Source organism: Pseudophryne corroboree, chromosome 5, assembly GCF_028390025.1.
Source record: "Pseudophryne corroboree isolate aPseCor3 chromosome 5, aPseCor3.hap2, whole genome shotgun sequence".
In the NCBI taxonomy this organism is placed as follows: domain Eukaryota; kingdom Metazoa; phylum Chordata; class Amphibia; order Anura; family Myobatrachidae; genus Pseudophryne; species Pseudophryne corroboree.
In genome coordinates, this window is record NC_086448.1 from 444,276,918 (window position 1) to 444,295,039 (window position 18,122).

The 18,122-nt window shown below is 47.3% G+C and overlaps 1 protein-coding gene across 2 annotated transcripts in view; it reads left to right on the plus strand.

Annotated features, from left to right (window-relative positions):
* LOC134927842 (uncharacterized) overlaps positions 1 to 18,122 on the plus strand; it is a 457,379-nt gene that overhangs the window by 428,051 nt on the left and 11,206 nt on the right. For both annotated transcript variants that reach the window (XM_063922900.1, XM_063922899.1), the window contains exon 12: positions 17,920 to 17,976. In XM_063922900.1, the coding sequence (XP_063778970.1) occupies positions 17,920 to 17,976 (57 nt within the window). The remainder of the gene's footprint in view (positions 1 to 17,919; positions 17,977 to 18,122) is intronic.

Here is an 18,122-nt window from a genome sequence, read left to right on the forward strand (position 1 = left end):
TAGTCTCAAGAGTCTCAGGGCGCAGTGGGATCACTCGCAAGTTGACCCCTAGATCGTACGAGTATTATCCCAGGGGTAAAGATTGGAGAGTCGAGACATCTTCTCCTCGCAGGTTCCTGAAGTCTGCTTTACCAACGGCTCCCTCCGACAGGGAGGCAGCATTGGAAACAATTCACAAGCGGTATATCCAGCAGGTGATAATCAAAGTACCCCTCCTACGACAAGGAAAAGGGTATTATTTTTCCACACTATATTGTGGTACTGAAGCCAGACGGCTTGGTGACACATAGTCTAAATCTAAAATGTTTTGAACACTTACATAAAAGGTTCAAATCGAGATAAAGTCACTCAGAGCAGTGATAGCGAACCGGAAAAAAGGGGACTATATGGTGTCCCTGGACATCAAGGATTACCTCCATGTCCAAATTTTGTCCTTCTCATCAAGGGTACCTCTGGTTCGTGGTACAGAACTGTCAATATCAGTTTCAGACGATGCCGTTTGAATTATCCACGGCACCCCGGGCCTTTTTACCAAGGTAATGGCCGAAAAGATGTTTCTTCAAAGAAAAAAGGCATCTAAATTATCCCTTACTTGCACGACCTAAAAAGGGCAAGTTCCAGAGAACAGTTGGAGGTCGGAAGAGCACTATCTAAAGTAGTTCTTCGACGGCACGACTGGATTCTAAATATTCCAAGAATCGCAGCTGTTTTCCGACGATACGTCTGCTGTTCCTAGGGATGATTCTGGACACGGTTCAGAAAAAGGTTTTTCTTCCCGAGGAAAAAGCCAAGGAGTTATCCGACCTGTCAGGAACCTCCTAAAACCAGGAAAGGTGTCTGTACATCAATGCACAAGAGTCCTGGGAAAAATGGTGGCTTTTTACGAAGCAATTCCATTCGGCAGATTCCATGCAAGAATTTTCCAAAGGGATCTGTTGGACAAATGGTCAGGGTCGCATCCTCAGATGCACCTGCGAATAACCCTGTCGCCAAGGACAAGGGTATATCTTCTGTGGTGGTTGCAAAAGGCTCATCTATTGGAGGGCCGCAGATTCGGCATACAGGATTTGATCCTGGTGACCACGGACGCCAGCCTGAGAGGTTGGGGAGCAGTCACACAAGGAAGAAACTTCCAGGGGGTATGGACGAACCTGGAAAAGTCTCTTCACATAAACATTCTGGTACTAAGAGCAATCTAAAATGCTCTAAGCCAGGCGGAACCACTCCTGCAAGGAAAACCGGTGTTGATTCAGTCGGACAACATCACGGCGGTCGCCCATGTAAACAGACAGGGCGGCACAAGAAGCAGGAGTGCAATGGCAGAAGCTGCCAAGATTCTTCGCTGGGCGGAGAATCACGTAATAGCACTGTCAGCAGTGTTCTTCCCGGGCGTGGACAACTGGGAAGCAGACTTCCTCAGCAGACACGATATTCACCCGGGAGAGGGGGGTCTTCATCCAGAAGTCTTCCACATGCTAATAAACTGTTGGGAAAGACCAATGGTAGACATGATGGCGTCTCGCCTCAACAAGAAACTGGACAAGTATTGCGCCAGGTCAAGAGATCCACAGGCAATAGCTGTGGACGCACTGGTAACACCTTGGGTGTACAAATCAGTATATGTGTTTCCTCCTCTGCCTCTCATACCAAAGGTATTGAAGATTATACGGTGAGGAGGAGTAAGAACAATACTAGTGGCTCCGGATTGGCCAAGAAGGACTTGGTACCCGGAACTTCAAGAGTTGGTCACGGACGACCCGTGCCCTCTACTTCTGAGAAGGGACCTGCTACAACAGGGTCCCTGTCTCTTTCAAGACTTACCGCGGCTGCGTTTGACGGCATGGCGGTTGAACGCCAGATCCTAAAAGGGAAAGGCATTCCAGAAGAAGTCATTCCTACCTTGATTAAGGCAAGGAAGGAAGTCACCGCGAAACATTATCACCGCATTTGGCGAAAATATGTCGCGTGGTGCGAGGATCGGAGTGTTCCGACGGAGGAATTTCAACTGGGTCGTTTCCTACATTTCCTACAATCAGGATTGTCTATGGGTCTCAAATTGAGATATATTAAGGTTCAAATTTCGGCCCTGTCAATATTCTTCCAAAAAGAATTGGCCTCAGTTCCTGAGGTACAGACTTTTGTTAAAGGAGTACTGCATATACAGCCTCCTGTGGTGCCTCCGGTGGCACCGTGGGATCTAAATGTAGTTTTAGATTTCCTCAAATCCCATTGGTTTGAACCATTGAAAAAGGTGGATTTTAAATATCTCACATGGAAAGTGACTATGTTACTGGCCCTGGCTTCCGCCAGGAGAGTATCTAAATTGGCGGCTTTATCTTATAAAAGCCCTTATCTAATCTTCCATTCGGATAGGGCAGAACTGAGGACTCGTCCGCATTTTCTCCCTAAGGTGGTATCAGCGTTTCACCTGAACCAACCTATTGTGGTGCCTGCGGCCACTGGCGACTTGGAGGACTCCAAGTTGTTGGACGTTGTCAGAGCCTTAAAAATATACATTTCAAGGACGGCTGAAGTCAGAAAATCTGACTCGCTGTTGATACTATATGCACCCAACAAGTTGGGTGCCCTTGCTTCTAAGCAGACGATTGCTCGTTGGATTTGTAACACAATTCAACTTGCTCATTCTGTGGCAGGCCTGCCACAGCCTAAATCTGTTAAGGCCCATTCCACAAGGAAGGTGGGCTCATCTTGGGCGGCTGCCCGAGGGGTCTCGGCATTACAATTCTGTCGAGCAGCTACGTGGTCGGGGGAAAACACGTTTGTAAAATTCTACAAATTTGATACCCTGGCAAAAGAGGACTTGGAATTCTCTCATTCGGTGCTGCAGAGTCATCCGCACTCTCCCGCCCGTTTGGGAGCTTTGGTATAATCCCCATGGTCCTTTCAGGAACCCCAGCATCCACTTAGGACGATAGAGAAAATAAGAATTTACTTACCGATAATTCTATTTCTCGGAGTCCGTAGTGGATGCTGGGCGCCCATCCCAAGTGCGGATTATCTGCAATACTGTACATAGTTATTGTTAACAAATTCGGGTTATATTGTTAAGGAGCCATCTTTAAGAGGCTCTTTCTGTTATCATACTGTTAACTGGGTTTAGATCACAAGTTGTACGGTGTGATTGGTGTGGCTGGTATGAGTCTTACCCGGGATTCAAATTGCCTCCCTTATTGTGTACGCTCGTCCGGGCACAGTACCTAACTGGAGTCTGGAGGAGGGTCATAGGGGGAGGAGCCAGTGCACACCACCTGATCTGGTAAAAGCTTTACTTTTTTGTGCCCTGTCTCCTGCGGAGCCGCTATTCCCCATGGTCCTTTCAGGAACCCCAGCATCCACTACGGACTCCGAGAAATAGAATTATCGGTAAGTAAATTCTTATTTTATTCTCCCTCCAGGGGGGTCGTGGACCCCCACGAGGGAGAATAGTTGTCGGTATGCCGGGTGTCGGGATTCCGGCGCTGGTATACTGTGCGCCGGGATCCCGACATTCGGCATACTGGTTATAATATTACTGGTTATAATACAATAACGCCTATCTCCTATTGTGACATTGTGCGACACGAGAATCTAGGTGTGGCATTGGCTTTATTTCTCTTTTCATGTTTGACTGCTTACTTATATGTTTATGTCTATGTCTAGTTTTGTGCCATAATATTTTAATCTTAAATAATAAAATTGTGAATTGTGTCATGGAAGAGGATAGGGGGGTCGAGGAACTGTTAGAGCCCAAGGGAAGGAGCCGGGATTTATCATAGTTTACTCTAAAGCCTGAGAAGGAGCCAAAGTGTTCTATAATATATTTTATAGCAGGGATAGAAGATTGGGGCTGGGAGATAAATAGTAGCATGTCGTCAGCAAACTGAGTTTTATCTCCGTTGCTCCAACAGTAATACCAGAATATAATGGAGTTGTACGCAAGGCAATGGCCAGCGGCTCTATGGCAATAGCAAATAAAAGAGGACATCCTTGCTTGGTTCCCCTGTGAAGAGGAATCTGGGAAGAAAGATAACTATTAGAAAGAATTTGGGTTGAGGAATTAGTATAGCCGCAGAAGCTGAGCCGCACAGATGAAGGCATCCGGGAATCCAAACCTGTGCAGGTGGTCCCAGGTGACTAGGTCGAAAGCCTTTTCAGCGTCTAAAGATAAAAGGGCATAAGACTCTCGACTCTCCGAAGCCTTCAGCCATTGCATAACAGCCAATACCTTGAGCACATTTACCGCAGAATGACGGCCCCATATAAATCCTGTCTGGTCTTCCTGGATAAGGGAAGGCAAAAGGGGCTTTACCCGATCCGCCATAATTTTTGTGTAAAGTTTGTAATCCGTATTTAATAGGGAAACAGTTCTATATGAGGTGGGAAGTAGGGGATCTCTGCCTGGTTTATGGAGAATTTTCAAAATTGCGGAATTGAAATATAGAGGGGGAGGGGACCCTGTTAAGAGTAGGTTGAAAAAGGCGCAGAGGGGTTTGACCAAGTGGGGAGCTAAAATTTTGTAGTATTCATTGGTCATGCCATCGGGACCAGGGGCCTTGCCAGTTTTCAAGTTTTTGATTGAATGCAACAATTCCTCTTCAGTAATGGGGGCCAGTAAGGACTGGGAGGAGACAGAGGACAGGGAGTGGAGTGTAATGGAGGACCAGAAAGAGTGTTGTTGTTGCTGATCAATGGTGGGCTCAGAGTATAACGAGGAGTAAAAAAAAGTGCAGTACCTCAGACACTTGACTACTATTATAAACTATCGTGCCATCGGCTTTCTTCAAAGCACGAATAAGCGTTGGGGGTTGTTGGCCTTTTAAAAGATTAGAAAGCAATCTACTAGAGCGATTACCAAATTTATGGAATCTACTTTGAGACATACATGTTAGTTTAGATTCAATTTGGGCCAAAAGTTTATCAAACAAAGACTTTTGTTCATAGTATTGTATTTTAGTAGTTGGGGAGGGATGTTGTGTGAATGCCTGGTAAGCGTTAGTAAGTTTCGATTGAGAATCAAGGTATAAAGTTTGGGTGTCCTTCTTGTGTTTGGAAGTGAATGAGATAATAGAGCCCCTTAGTACAGGTTTAGATGCCTGCCAATACAAAAGAGGTGAATCTTCCTCAGATACAGCATTACTATGTTTAAAGTCAGCCCATGAGGCCTCTAGCATATTACGGAATTGAATGGAATTAGAAGGTGAGATGGGAAACGCCACTGTCTGACAGGGCCTCTGTCAGGGAAGGTGGTAAGTGTCATCCAGCAGACCGCATGGAATATAGGTTCAATCCTGGCGTCCTGAACCTTATTAAACATAGAGGTAGAGATAAATAAATAGTCAGTTCTTGACAATGTGCCATGAGACACCGATAGATAGGTATAATCACGGTCTACCGGATGACACGCCCTCCAAACATCAACAAGATGCAGCTGCGACATCAGATAGGGTAGACCATATTTAGGGATTGGGAGTCTAGATCTAAGACCAGTGTTCCTATCAAGCGCATTGGAGACAGCAGAATTAAAATCACCTGCGAGGACCAGCTGTTTGTGGGAGTGTGGATGTAATTTAGCGGCCATGGATATAAAAAAGGATTGGGGATCAACGTTTGGGGCATATACATTACATAGAAGGAAGCGAGAGTTCTCAAGAGTGGCATCAACAATGAGAAACCTGCCATCAGGGTCTGATTGGGAGGAATGAAGTTCAATTTGTATGGTGCGTCTAACTAAAATAAGTACTCCACGAGCCTTAGCGGTGAATCGGGCTGACGCCAACACCTTCCAGCCTAAAGCATTCATTTTTAATACGGGAGGAGATGAGACTCCTGGAGGAAAGCTACTTCTATTTGTAATTTGGACAAATATAGCAGAATTTTCTTCCGCTTCACATGGGAGTGGAATCCTCCAACATTAAACGTGCAGAATTTTAAGTTAGCCATTCAAAAACATAGGGAGAGCATAACTCACGGCAGCGTGTAGCAATCACAGAGGATATCACAGCATATACTCCCAGGATCGGAAATACAGCCTCTACAGAATATGGTCCTAAAATGAAGAGTATAAATAGACAAAACAAGACACAAAAGGGAAAAAACATTGGGGAAAAAGAAGGGGGAGAACAGCAAGAAGAGGAGGACCTGTAAATAAACAGTCATAATGCACTTATGGTACGAAAAAAACCTTTAACCAGCAATTAGTTCACCAGAACGGGAACTTGGTGAAAACTTTAGGCTTGCCCCAGCCCGGTAACTTTTTGAAAACAGTAAGCATAACTTATGCACAGAGAAATATTGTGAAAATAACAAGGCCATTTTAAGGAAATATCTTACAGATATGAGTAAATAATCACAGGCAGCATGGTACCCATAGGACACACACTCAAACATGGAAAGGTGCTGTGTCTCAGGGGTGATTCCAGAGATCCACATCAATAAAGGCCATATCAGCCACAGATACAATAGAACGTGTAGCATAATCAGGGAAGAAAAAATGAATAAATGAATAAAACTATTAAATGTCACAGTGGCGTCTATCACCCAGGGGTGGAGTCAGAAGGGTGCAGCTGCGGTAGAGTGCGGTCACACTCCTCCTCTTTTCTCTGACGTCCTAGTGGATGCTGGGAACTCCGTAAGGACCATGGGGAATAGCGGCTCCGCAGGAGACTGGGCACAAAAGTAAAGCTTTAGGACTACCTGGTGTGCACTGGCTCCTCCCCCTATGACCCTCCTCCAAGCCTCAGTTAGATTTTTGTGCCCGGCCGAGAAGGGTGCACACTAGGGGCTCTCCTGAGCTTCTTAGTGAAAGTTTAGTTTTAGGTTTTTTATTTTCAGTGAGACCTGCTGGCAACAGGCTCACTGCATCGAGGGACTAAGGGGAGAAGAAGCGAACCTACCTAAGTGGTGGTAGCTTGGGCTTCTTAGGCTACTGGACACCATTAGCTCCAGAGGGACCGAACACAGGCCCAGCCTCGGAGCTCGGTCCCAGAGCCGCGCCGCCGGCCCCCTTACAGAGCCAGAAGCAAGAAGAGGTCCGGAAAAATCGGCGGCAGAAGACATCAGTCTTCAACAAGGTAGCGCACAGCACTGCAGCTGTGCGCCATTGTTACTCAGGCACACTTCACACTTCGGTCACTGAGGGTGCAGGGCGCTAGGGGGGGGCGCCCTGAGCAGCAATGTAAACACCTTGGCTGGCATAAATACACCACATATAACCCCCAGGGCTATATGGATGTATTTTAACCCCTGCCAGAACTCACCAAAAAGCGGGAGAAAAGGCCGCCGAGAAGGGGGCGGAGCCTATCTCCTCAGCACACGGGCGCCATTTTCCATCACAGCTCCGCTGGAAGGACGTCTCCCTGACTCTCCCCTGCAGTCCTGCACTACAGAAAAGGGTAAAAAAGAGAGGGGGGCACTAATTTGGCGCAGTTTTAATACTAACAGCAGCTATAAAGGGAAAAGCACATTTTATAGTGGTATTCCTGTCTATATATAGCGCTCTGGTGTGTGCTGGCATACTCTCCCTCTGTCTCCCCAAAGGGCTAGTGGGGTCCTGTCCTCTATCAGAGCATTCCCTGTGTGTGTGCGGTGTGTCGGTACGATTGTGTCGACATGTTTGAGGAGGAAAATGAGATGGAGGCGGAGCAATTGCCTATTATAGAGTTGTCACCCCCTAGGGAGTCGACACCTGAGTGGATGAGCTTATGGAAGGAATTGCGTGACAGTGTCAGCTCTTTACGACAGACAGTTGACGACATGAGACAGCTGGCTACTCAGCTTGTGCCTGTCCAGGGGTCTCAAACGCCATCAGGGGCTTTAAAACGCCCGTTACCTCAAATGGTAGACACAGACACGGATACTGACTCCAGTGTCGATGATGAGGAGACAAACGTGACTTCCACTAGGGCCACACGTTACATGATTGAAGCAATGAAAAATGTATTGCATATCTCTGATGATACAAGTACCACTAAAAAGGGTATTATGTTTGGTGAGAAAAAACTGCCTGTAGTTTTTCCTGTATCCGAGGAATTAAATGAAGTGTGTGATGAGGCGTGGGTTTCCCCCGATAAAAAACTGATAATTCCTAAAAGGTTATTGGCATCGTACCCTTTCCCGCCAGAGGATAGGGCACGTTGGGAAACACCCCCTAGGGTGGATAAAGCGCTCACACGCTTGTCTAAACAGGTAGCACTACCCTCTCCTGATACGGCCGCCCTAAAGGAACCTGCCGATAGAAAGCTGGAGAGTATCCTAAAATGTATATACACTCACACAGGTGTTATACTGCGACCAGCAATCGCCTCAGCCTGGATGTGCAGTGCGGGCCTGGCGTGGTCGGATTCCCTGACTGAAAATATTGATACCCTAGATAGGGACAGTATATTACTGACTATAGAGCATTTGAAGGATGCATTTCTATATATGCGTGATGCACAGAGGGATATTTGCCGACTGGCATCAAGAGTTAGCGCGCTGTCCATTTCTGCAAGAAGAGGTTTATGGACGCGGCAGTGGTCAGGTGATGCGGATTCTAAAAGGCACATGGAAGTATTGCCTTATAAGGGGGAGGAGTTATTTGGGGTAGGTCTATCAGACCTGGTAGCCACGGCAACTGCTGGAAAATCCACATTTTTACCCCAGGTAGCTTCTCAACCTAAGAAGACGCCGTATTATCAGGCGCAGTCCTTTCGGCCCCATAAGGGCAAGCGGGCAAAAGGCGCCTCATTTATGCCCCGTGGCAGAGGGAGAGGAAAAAGGCTGCAACAAACAGCCAGTTCCCAGGAACAAAAGCCCTCTCCCGCCTCCGCAAAGTCCTCAGCATGATGCTGGGGCTTTACAAGCGGACTCAGGCACGGTGGGGGCCCGTCTCAAGAAGTTCAGTGCGCAGTGGGCCCACTCGCAAGTGGACCCCTGGATCCTTCAGGTGGTATCTCAGGGGTACAAATTGGAATTCGAGACGTCTCCCCCTCGCCGTTTTCTAAAGTCTGCTTTACCGACGTCTCCCTCAGACAGGGAGGCAGTATTGGAAGCCATTCACAAGCTATATTCCCAGCAGGTGATAATCAAGGTACCCCTCCTACAACAGGGAAAGGGGTACTATTCCACACTATTTGTGGTACCGAAGCCGGACGGCTCGGTGAGACCAATTTTAAACCTAAAATCCTTGAACACTTACATACAAAGGTTCAAATTCAAGATGGAGTCACTCAGAGCAGTGATTGCAAACCTGGAAGAAGGGGACTATATGGTGTTTCTGGACATCAAAGATGCTTACCTACATGTCCCAATTTACCCTTCTCACCAAGGGTACCTCAGGTTTGTGGTACAGAACTGTCACTATCAGTTTCAGACGCTGCCGTTTGGATTGTCCACGGCACCCCGGGTCTTTACCAAGGTAATGGCCGAAATGATGATACTCCTTCGAAGGAAGGGAGTTTTAGTTATCCCTTACTTGGACGATCTCCTGATAAGGGCAAGATCCAGGGAACAGTTGGAAGTCGGAGTAGCACTATCTCAGATAGTGCTGCGCCAGCACGGTTGGATTCTCAATATTCCAAAATCGCAGCTGATCCCGACGACACGACTTCTATTCCTAGGGATGATCCTGGACACAGTCCAGAAAAAGGTGTTTCTCCCGGAGGAGAAAGCCAGGGAGTTATCCGAACTAGTCAGAAATCTCCTAAAACCAGGCCAAGTCTCAGTGCATCAATGCACAAGAGTCCTGGGAAAGATGGTGGCTTCTTACGAAGCAATCCCATTCGGCAGATTCCACGCAAGAACCTTCCAGTGGGATCTGCTAGACAAATGGTCCGGGTCGCATCTTCAGATGCATCAGCGGATAATCTTGTCACCAAGGACAATGGTGTCTCTCCTGTGGTGGTTGCAGAGTGCTCATCTTCTAGAGGGCCGCAGATTCGGCATTCAGGACTGGGTCCTGGTGACCACGGATGCCAGCCTGAGAGGCTGGGGAGCAGTCACACAGGGAAGAAATTTCCAGGGCTTGTGGTCAAGCCTGGAGACATCACTTCACATAAATATCCTGGAGCTAAGGGCCATCTACAATGCTCTAAGCCTAGCAAGACCTCTGCTTCAAGGTCAGCCGGTGCTGATCCAGTCAGACAACATCACGGCAGTCGCCCACGTAAACAGACAGGGCGGCACAAGAAGCAGGAGGGCAATGGCAGAAGTTGCAAGGATTCTTCGCTGGGCGGAAAATCATGTGATAGCACTGTCAGCAGTGTTCATTCCGGGAGTGGACAACTGGGAAGCAGACTTCCTCAGCAGACACGACCTCCACCCGGGAGAGTGGGGACTTCACCCAGAAGTCTTCCACATGATTGTGAACCGTTGGGAAAAACCAAAGGTGGACATGATGGCGTCCCGCCTCAACAAGAAACTAGACAGGTATTGCGCCAGGTCAAGGCACCCTCAGGCAATAGCTGTGGACGCTCTGGTAACGCCGTGGGTGTACCAGTCAGTGTATGTGTTCCCTCCTCTGCCTCTCATACCCAAGGTACTGAGAATCATAAGAAGGAGAGGAGTAAGGACTATACTCGTGGCTCCGGATTGGCCAAGAAGGACTTGGTACCCGGAACTTCAGGAGATGCTCACAGAGGACCCGTGGCCTCTACCTCTAAGAAAGGACCTGCTCCAGCAGGGACCCTGTCAGTTCCAAGACTTACCGCGGCTGCGTTTGACGGCATGGCGGTTGAACGCCGGATCCTGAAGGAAAAAGGCATTCCGGATGAAGTCATCCCTACCCTGATCAAAGCCAGGAAGGATGTAACCGTACAGCATTATCACCGTATTTGGCGTAAATATGTTCCGTGGTGCGAGGCCAGGAAGGCCCCTACAGAGGAATTTCAACTGGGTCGTTTCCTGCATTTCCTGCAAACAGGACTGTCTATGGGCCTAAAATTAGGGTCCATTAAGGTTCAAATTTCGGCCCTGTCGATTTTCTTCCAGAAAGAACTGGCTTCAGTTCCTGAAGTTCAGACGTTTGTCAAGGGGGTACTGCATATACAGCCTCCTTTTGTGCCTCCAGTGGCACCTTGGGATCTCAATGTAGTTTTGGGGTTCCTAAAATCACATTGGTTTGAACCACTCACCACTGTGGACTTAAAATATCTCACATGGAAAGTGGTAATGCTGTTGGCCCTGGCTTCAGCCAGGCGTGTCTCAGAATTGGCGGCTTTATCCTATAAAAGCCCTTACCTAATTTTTCATACGGACAGGGCAGAATTGAGGACTCGTCCTCAATTTCTCCCTAAGGTGGTTTCAGCGTTTCACTTGAACCAGCCTATTGTGGTACCTGCGGCTACTAGGGACTTGGAGGACTCCAAGTTGCTGGACGTAGTCAGGGCCCTGAAAATATATGTTTCCAGGACGGCTGGAGTCAGAAAATCTGACTCGCTGTTTATCCTGTATGCACCCAACAAGCTGGGTGCTCCTGCTTCTAAGCAGACTATTGCTCGTTGGATTTGTAGTACAATTCAGCTTGCACATTCTGTGGCAGGCCTGCCACAGCCAAAATCTGTAAAAGCCCATTCCACAAGGAAGGTGGGCTCATCTTGGGCGGCTGCCCGAGGGGTCTCGGCTTTACAACTTTGCCGAGCAGCTACTTGGTCAGGGGCAAACACGTTTGCTAAATTCTACAAATTTGATACCCTGGCTGAGGAGGACCTGGAGTTCTCTCATTCGGTGCTGCAGAGTCATCCGCACTCTCCCGCCCGTTTGGGAGCTTTGGTATAATCCCCATGGTCCTTACGGAGTTCCCAGCATCCACTAGGACGTCAGAGAAAATAAGAATTTACTTACCGATAATTCTATTTCTCGTAGTCCGTAGTGGATGCTGGGCGCCCATCCCAAGTGCGGATTGTCTGCAATACTTGTACATAGTTATTGTTACAAAAATCGGGTTATTATTGTTGTGAGCCATCTTTTCAGAGGCTCCTCTGTTATCATGCTGTTAACTGGGTTCAGATCACAGGTTGTACGGTGTGATTGGTGTGGCTGGTATGAGTCTTACCCGGGATTCAAAATCCTTCCTTATTGTGTACGCTCGTCCGGGCACAGTATCCTAACTGAGGCTTGGAGGAGGGTCATAGGGGGAGGAGCCAGTGCACACCAGGTAGTCCTAAAGCTTTACTTTTGTGCCCAGTCTCCTGCGGAGCCGCTATTCCCCATGGTCCTTACGGAGTTCCCAGCATCCACTACGGACTACGAGAAATAGAATTATCGGTAAGTAAATTCTTATTTTAAGTATGATTCGGCATCGGCCACAGTGGAGAAGTCTGTAAACCATGACCCCTTGAATAAGCGCGGCCGCGCAGGATATATAAGAGCAAATTTCCTGTTTGATTTAGCAAGACTAGAGCAAAGTGAGGTAAACACACACCTTGCCCTAGCCACCTCCGCAGAATAATCTTGGAAAATATAGATTCGTATATCATTCCATTGCAGATCCCGTTTGCGTCTAGAGGCGGACCAAATATTATCCTTGTGGATATAGTTAAGAGAACGGAAGATAACGGCTCTAGGTCTGTTATCCTGGGTAGGTCTCGGAGGGCCTATGCGATGAGCCATCTTGATGATCATTCCACTACAGGAATCTCGTATATCTAACAAATCAGGCAACGTATCTTGAATAAACGTAAAAAGTGCTGGCCCTATAAGAGACTCCGGCAGACCTACAATTCTTAAGTTATTTTGACGGGATCTATTTTCAAGGTCGTCGATTTTATTACTTCGCTGGTAATGAGATTTCTGTAAAAAGGTATACTGCGTCTTTAAATCTGCGACATCCTGAAATGTCTCCCCAAGGCGTTGTTCATTAGCCTGGACCCTTTTAGAGAGCTGCTTGAATTGTGATTTAATGTCATGTACTGCTTGTGTAACCTTGGCAGCGTGTGTCTCCATGATAGGGTTAATGGAATCCTTAATAGCTTTCACCATGTCAGAGTATGTAATCGGACCCTCAGCCTATGCGGCATGTTGGAGGGGCTGCTGTGCAGGGGGAGCAGAATGCACAGTGATGGCTGTGTCTGCAGGGGAGGTTGTGGCAGAAGACAACTCACGATCTGCAGGCATGAGGTGCTGCTGCGGCGGCCGTGTCTGCGTCGTCTGCCGTGGCCATCTTGGATTCCCCCTTTGATTTTGCAGGGCACTGTTTCAGCGGCTTTGCCGCTTCAGGTACTGCCAGAAAGCGCTCCATCAGGAGCCAGGAGGGCCACCACAGGGAATCTGATGGTCCGGGAGAGTCTCTGTGCGCTATGCGCAGCGTTCAGGCTGGCGGGGGCTGGGGCGGCCAAGGAGCTCACACGGCTGCTGCAGCTCACATCAGCGACGGAAACGGAAGTCCGTGCATCATTACATTTCTGAAATGAAATAAAAATTGCTATATATAGCAGCAAATGTAGTGAATTCTGATACTACGGCGTTGAGTGGCACCGCAGCCAGGGGCACAATGCACACATGCAGCTTGGAGTAGGAAGTTGGGTCCCCGGTTCAATCAACCTGCACCAAGTTGCATGTGTGCATTGTGCCCCTGCCTGCGGTGCCACTCAAAGCCGTAATATCACAATGCAGCACATCTGCTGCTATATATAAGTGCATGAATACACTTGTGAACCCCAAAAATTATTGTATATATATTTATATATAAAAATAAGTATTTTAGTAAAATGCGGCCAACATGGCTGAACTTTTTCAAACACTAGAACTTTAAATCAATGTTGCTTCAAATTTTAATTTTGAATATAAATATAGTGCAGTATAATATACAGTGTTTTTTGAGTGGCAGCGCTTTCAGGTGCACAATGCACACATGCAGGTAGGCCCGGCTTCAGGCTTCCCAGCACCATCAACCTGACCCAAGCTGCATGTGTGCACCTGAAAGTGGCGCCACTAAAACGCTGTATATCACAGTGCACCAGATCTATTGCAGTATATACCAGGGCAGCAGGAATTTTATATATACCAACAGATGTGGTGCATTTTGATACTACGGTTTTGAGTGTCACCAGTGCCAGGGGCGCAATGCACACATGCAACTAGGGGCAGGAAGATGAGTCCCTGGTACCATCAACCTGTCCCTAGCAGCATGTGTGCATTGTGCGCCTGAAAGTGTTGACACTCACCGTAGTATCAGAATGCACCACATCTGTTGGTATGTATAACAAGGGCAGCAGTAAATGAGAATCACCCTACATTTGAAAGAGACTTGTATCCTCCGCCTCCATTCCTCCCCCCCTCCCCCCCTGTGACATCAAGGAGGTCAAAATTGCGGAGGGGACGGTGGATGTGTGGCTGGCTTGGGAAGAGTAGCTGGGTTGAGGAGGAGATTGGATAGTGGTGGATGGGGGTGGGGGTTGATGATAACGGGAAGTGTGGCTAGTTTGAGGATGATGGAAAGTGAAAAAGGGGTAGGTGGATAGGGTCTGCAGTCGCGGATAACCGGAATGGTAGCTGAGATGCGGAGGAGGATAGGTACTGGAGGAAGAGTAGGTGGGTGGTGAACTGAAGGTCAATGGGAGATGAGGAGCAGGTGTTTGAGGTTCTGGCCCATGAATGTTCCACTCTGGTGTCTTTTATCCTGTGAGTGTTTTGTACAAAACCTGTATCACCAGGTGCTGGCACGCTACTTGCTGCTGCTCAGAAACCTTACGCATGGTTATGCTAACATATGACGCAAAGTCATCAAATTCATCAGGTTTCCGGAGCAGCTGTGAACGGGCCTCCAATAGTAGTGGGTCTTCCACAAATTTTATTTTTCGGGACTTCCACCAGGAACCCTGTAGCTGTGGAGATTTCGAGTCCTCTGGTGATGTGTTGTTGAGGTCAGGGGTGCGGCTGAGGTCTGTAGGGTAAATAAAACATATTTAGTAAATATTCAATAGTTTTTTTTCTTTTACAGTTTCCTACAAGTGTGGAAGAATGGAAAGCTATTGCAGAGGACTTTGACAGGCGTTGGAATTTCCCAAACTGGTGGTGGTGCGATAAATGGGAAAAATGTGCACATCACCAAACCCAACAACAGCGGGTCGGACTACTTCAATTATAAAAGCTACTTTAGCATTGTTCTGATGGCGGTGGTCAATGCAAAATATGAAATTATTTTCCTCGATGTTGGGGAAAAAAGGTTGTTGCTCGGATGGTGGATCCTTGAAACATATGCGCTTCCATGATAGGCTCATCACCAACACCATTCATCTGCCGCCTTCGCACTGCACGAAGACATAATGAAGCCCTACCTGCAAAGAGTCCTGAACCACGATTTTCAACTACCGCCTTTCTAGGGCCCGTCGGGTTGTTGAGAATGCATTTGGCATTCTCAGCTATCGGTTCAGGATCTTCCTCAAACCCATCAACATGAGTCTGGACAAAATTGACTGTGTAGTAACAGCATGCTGTATACTGCACAGCATGCTTCGACGCAAGGCCACAAGGCAAATGCCTTTGCTCCCAGCAGGACCGGAAGACCCCAACCAGCCAGTGGTGACAGTGCCAATTTCCTCGGTGGGACCACCTGCAGTAACTTTACACGGCACTGCAAGGGCAAAAGAGGTCGGGGAAAAATATTATTCCTTTTTCTATGGGGAAGGAGCTGTGGCATGGCAGGAGGAATATATTGGATAATAACAATTAAAAAGCAACTTACCGCTTCGGCCTCCTCCACATCCAGACTTCCCTCCACGGACTCTGTCATCACCACTAGGGACTCCTTAGCTGACCGTTTCTCCAGGAGGAAGTTTAGTTCTTTTGTAGTACCACAGCTGCGGCACATACACCTTGTCTGCACCGGCCCCTGACCACTTGGACTCCTCCACCTTGCGGTTCTCTTTTACAAAGACTGTCCGTATATTGGCAATGTTCTTCCGGACCCAGGCCACCGAGGCAGCAAAGAAGGTCGGCTTTGAGTACTCCACCAGGCGGTTATAAACAGCCTCCCTCTTCTGTTTGTTGCTGTAGTCCGGTGAGGACGTCCGCCACAGACACTCCTCCGCACGGTACAGGTTGATAAAGGCCAATAGGAAATCAAGGCTCTCATAGGACATCTGCAGAATGGAAAAAAAAAAAGGAAAATAAACATGAAAAAAGTTTGATTATTCTGGTTAAATAACTTTTTTTTTAGTATTATTCTGGTTAAATAAAGTTTGTTTTCTAGTTACTGCTGTGAGTTATCAGAAATATGTTGTGATAATACATTGGTGTGCAGGGTACAGCAGCATATGGTGGACTGTGGTTTGCATTGGGACAGCATAATGGTGTTTAGGGCGCAACCAGTGGCTTGCAGTTGTGCAGCATTTTGGCAGTGGGCCAGTAAATGGTGGGTGCAGCAGCATAATGGTGGCTTGCAGTGGCGCAGTGTAATGGCGTTTAGGGCGCGGCTAGTGGCTTGCAGTTGGCCAGTAAATGGTGGGTGCAGCAGCATAATGGTGGCATGCAGTGGTGCAGTTTAATGTTGTTTAGGGCGCAGCCAGGGGCTTGCAGTGGGACAGGATTTTGGGCAGTGGAACAGTAAATTATGGGTGCAGCAGCATAATGGTGGCGCAGTATGATGGCGTTTAGGGCGCGGCCAGGGGCTTGCAGTGGTGCAGTATTTTTGGCAGAGGGCCAGTATATGGTGGGCGCAGCAGCATAATGGTGGCCAGTGGCGCAGTATAATGGCGTCTAGGATGCAGCCAGCGGCTTGCAGTGGGGCAGCATTTTGGGCAGTGGGCCAGTATAATTATGGGTAGAGCAGCATAGTGGTGGACAGTGGTGGTAAAACAGCATAATAATCATTGGTGGCCAGTGGTATAGCCTGCCTACCTTGTCCGCTGTTTGGGAGCTCAGTAGCGTGCTTGCAGCCTCCTCTCCAGTCATGTGCGCAGTCGATAAATATTAAGTGCAGCACATACTATCTTGAGATGCGAGATTTGACCAGCGTGCCTGCGCATCGCGTCGCAAGGTACCTAAGATGTGCATACAATCCGTCGATTTATCTCACAGATGCGGTCGAAATCGAAGGATAGTACCTGATATCCCACAAGTGTATGGGCTACATTAGGATATCATTACCCAGTAGCAATGTTTGGCTAGACAGTAAAGGTGTGTACACACGGTGACATAAATCTGTAAGATTTTGACTATATAGTCAAAATCTTATGAAAAGTTAGTGCTTGTCTCAAGGTGTTAGGCAGCTTGCGATACAGATTCGATCCGATCCCGATGCGCGCTCCCGTGGGGTCGGTATCGCAAGGATATTTAGACTGTGCCGGCAAGTCAATCTTTTGACTATCTAGTGCACTATCTAGTACAAAGTATAGTCAAACTTAGCGCTTAGTCAAAATCGCACATAGACAAAATCTCAAGCGCAGATGGTACAGATTTTGACTATCTGGGCTTTGGGGGAGTTCAAGGGAAATCGCATAATCAAAATCGGGCACAGCAAGGATCTCACCGAGTAAACCCCAATGGAATTTGTTGCACTATATAAGAAACGGTAAATAAATAAGTATTGGTGGGTAATGTGCTGATAAAAGAGCAGACATTATAAATGAAGCATAATATGTCATAGGCAGTGGCTGTGCACAGATTTGTTGCACCTAAACTAGTACTTTTCAGAAGGCAAACTGTAATTTGGTACAAGGTATACTGTTGGGCAATCAAACAGAGAACAATTAAAAATGAGAATAGGTAATACTGGATTTCATGACATGACCAGAAATTTTCCTGTAAAATGGGCTCATATAATATTGTATTAGCAGGTATACAAGATATGAATGCTATAGTGGATGGAAGTTTAGCCAGTGTTTTTTATTGCTCAGATTGTGTGCTAGTGTTTGCATGATTGCACTTTATCTCTAATTTTTAAATGATGTTCTGCACTTGCTTTCAGTCTCACCATTTAATTTAACACTCATTTTGTGTTGGCAGACCCTGGGATCCAGTGGGATTATCAGTACCATTGCCACAAATGAAACACCATCAAATGTAGGTATTTAACCCCTTTTGCTGAGGACAACAAAGCTTACCCTATTCTGGCTTCTATCAATTCAGGATATTCACCTTTGAAAGTGGTAGTCCCCTCTTTCAAATTATGTGACCCCTTCACTAGTTATTGTCTAGTGATGACCTGT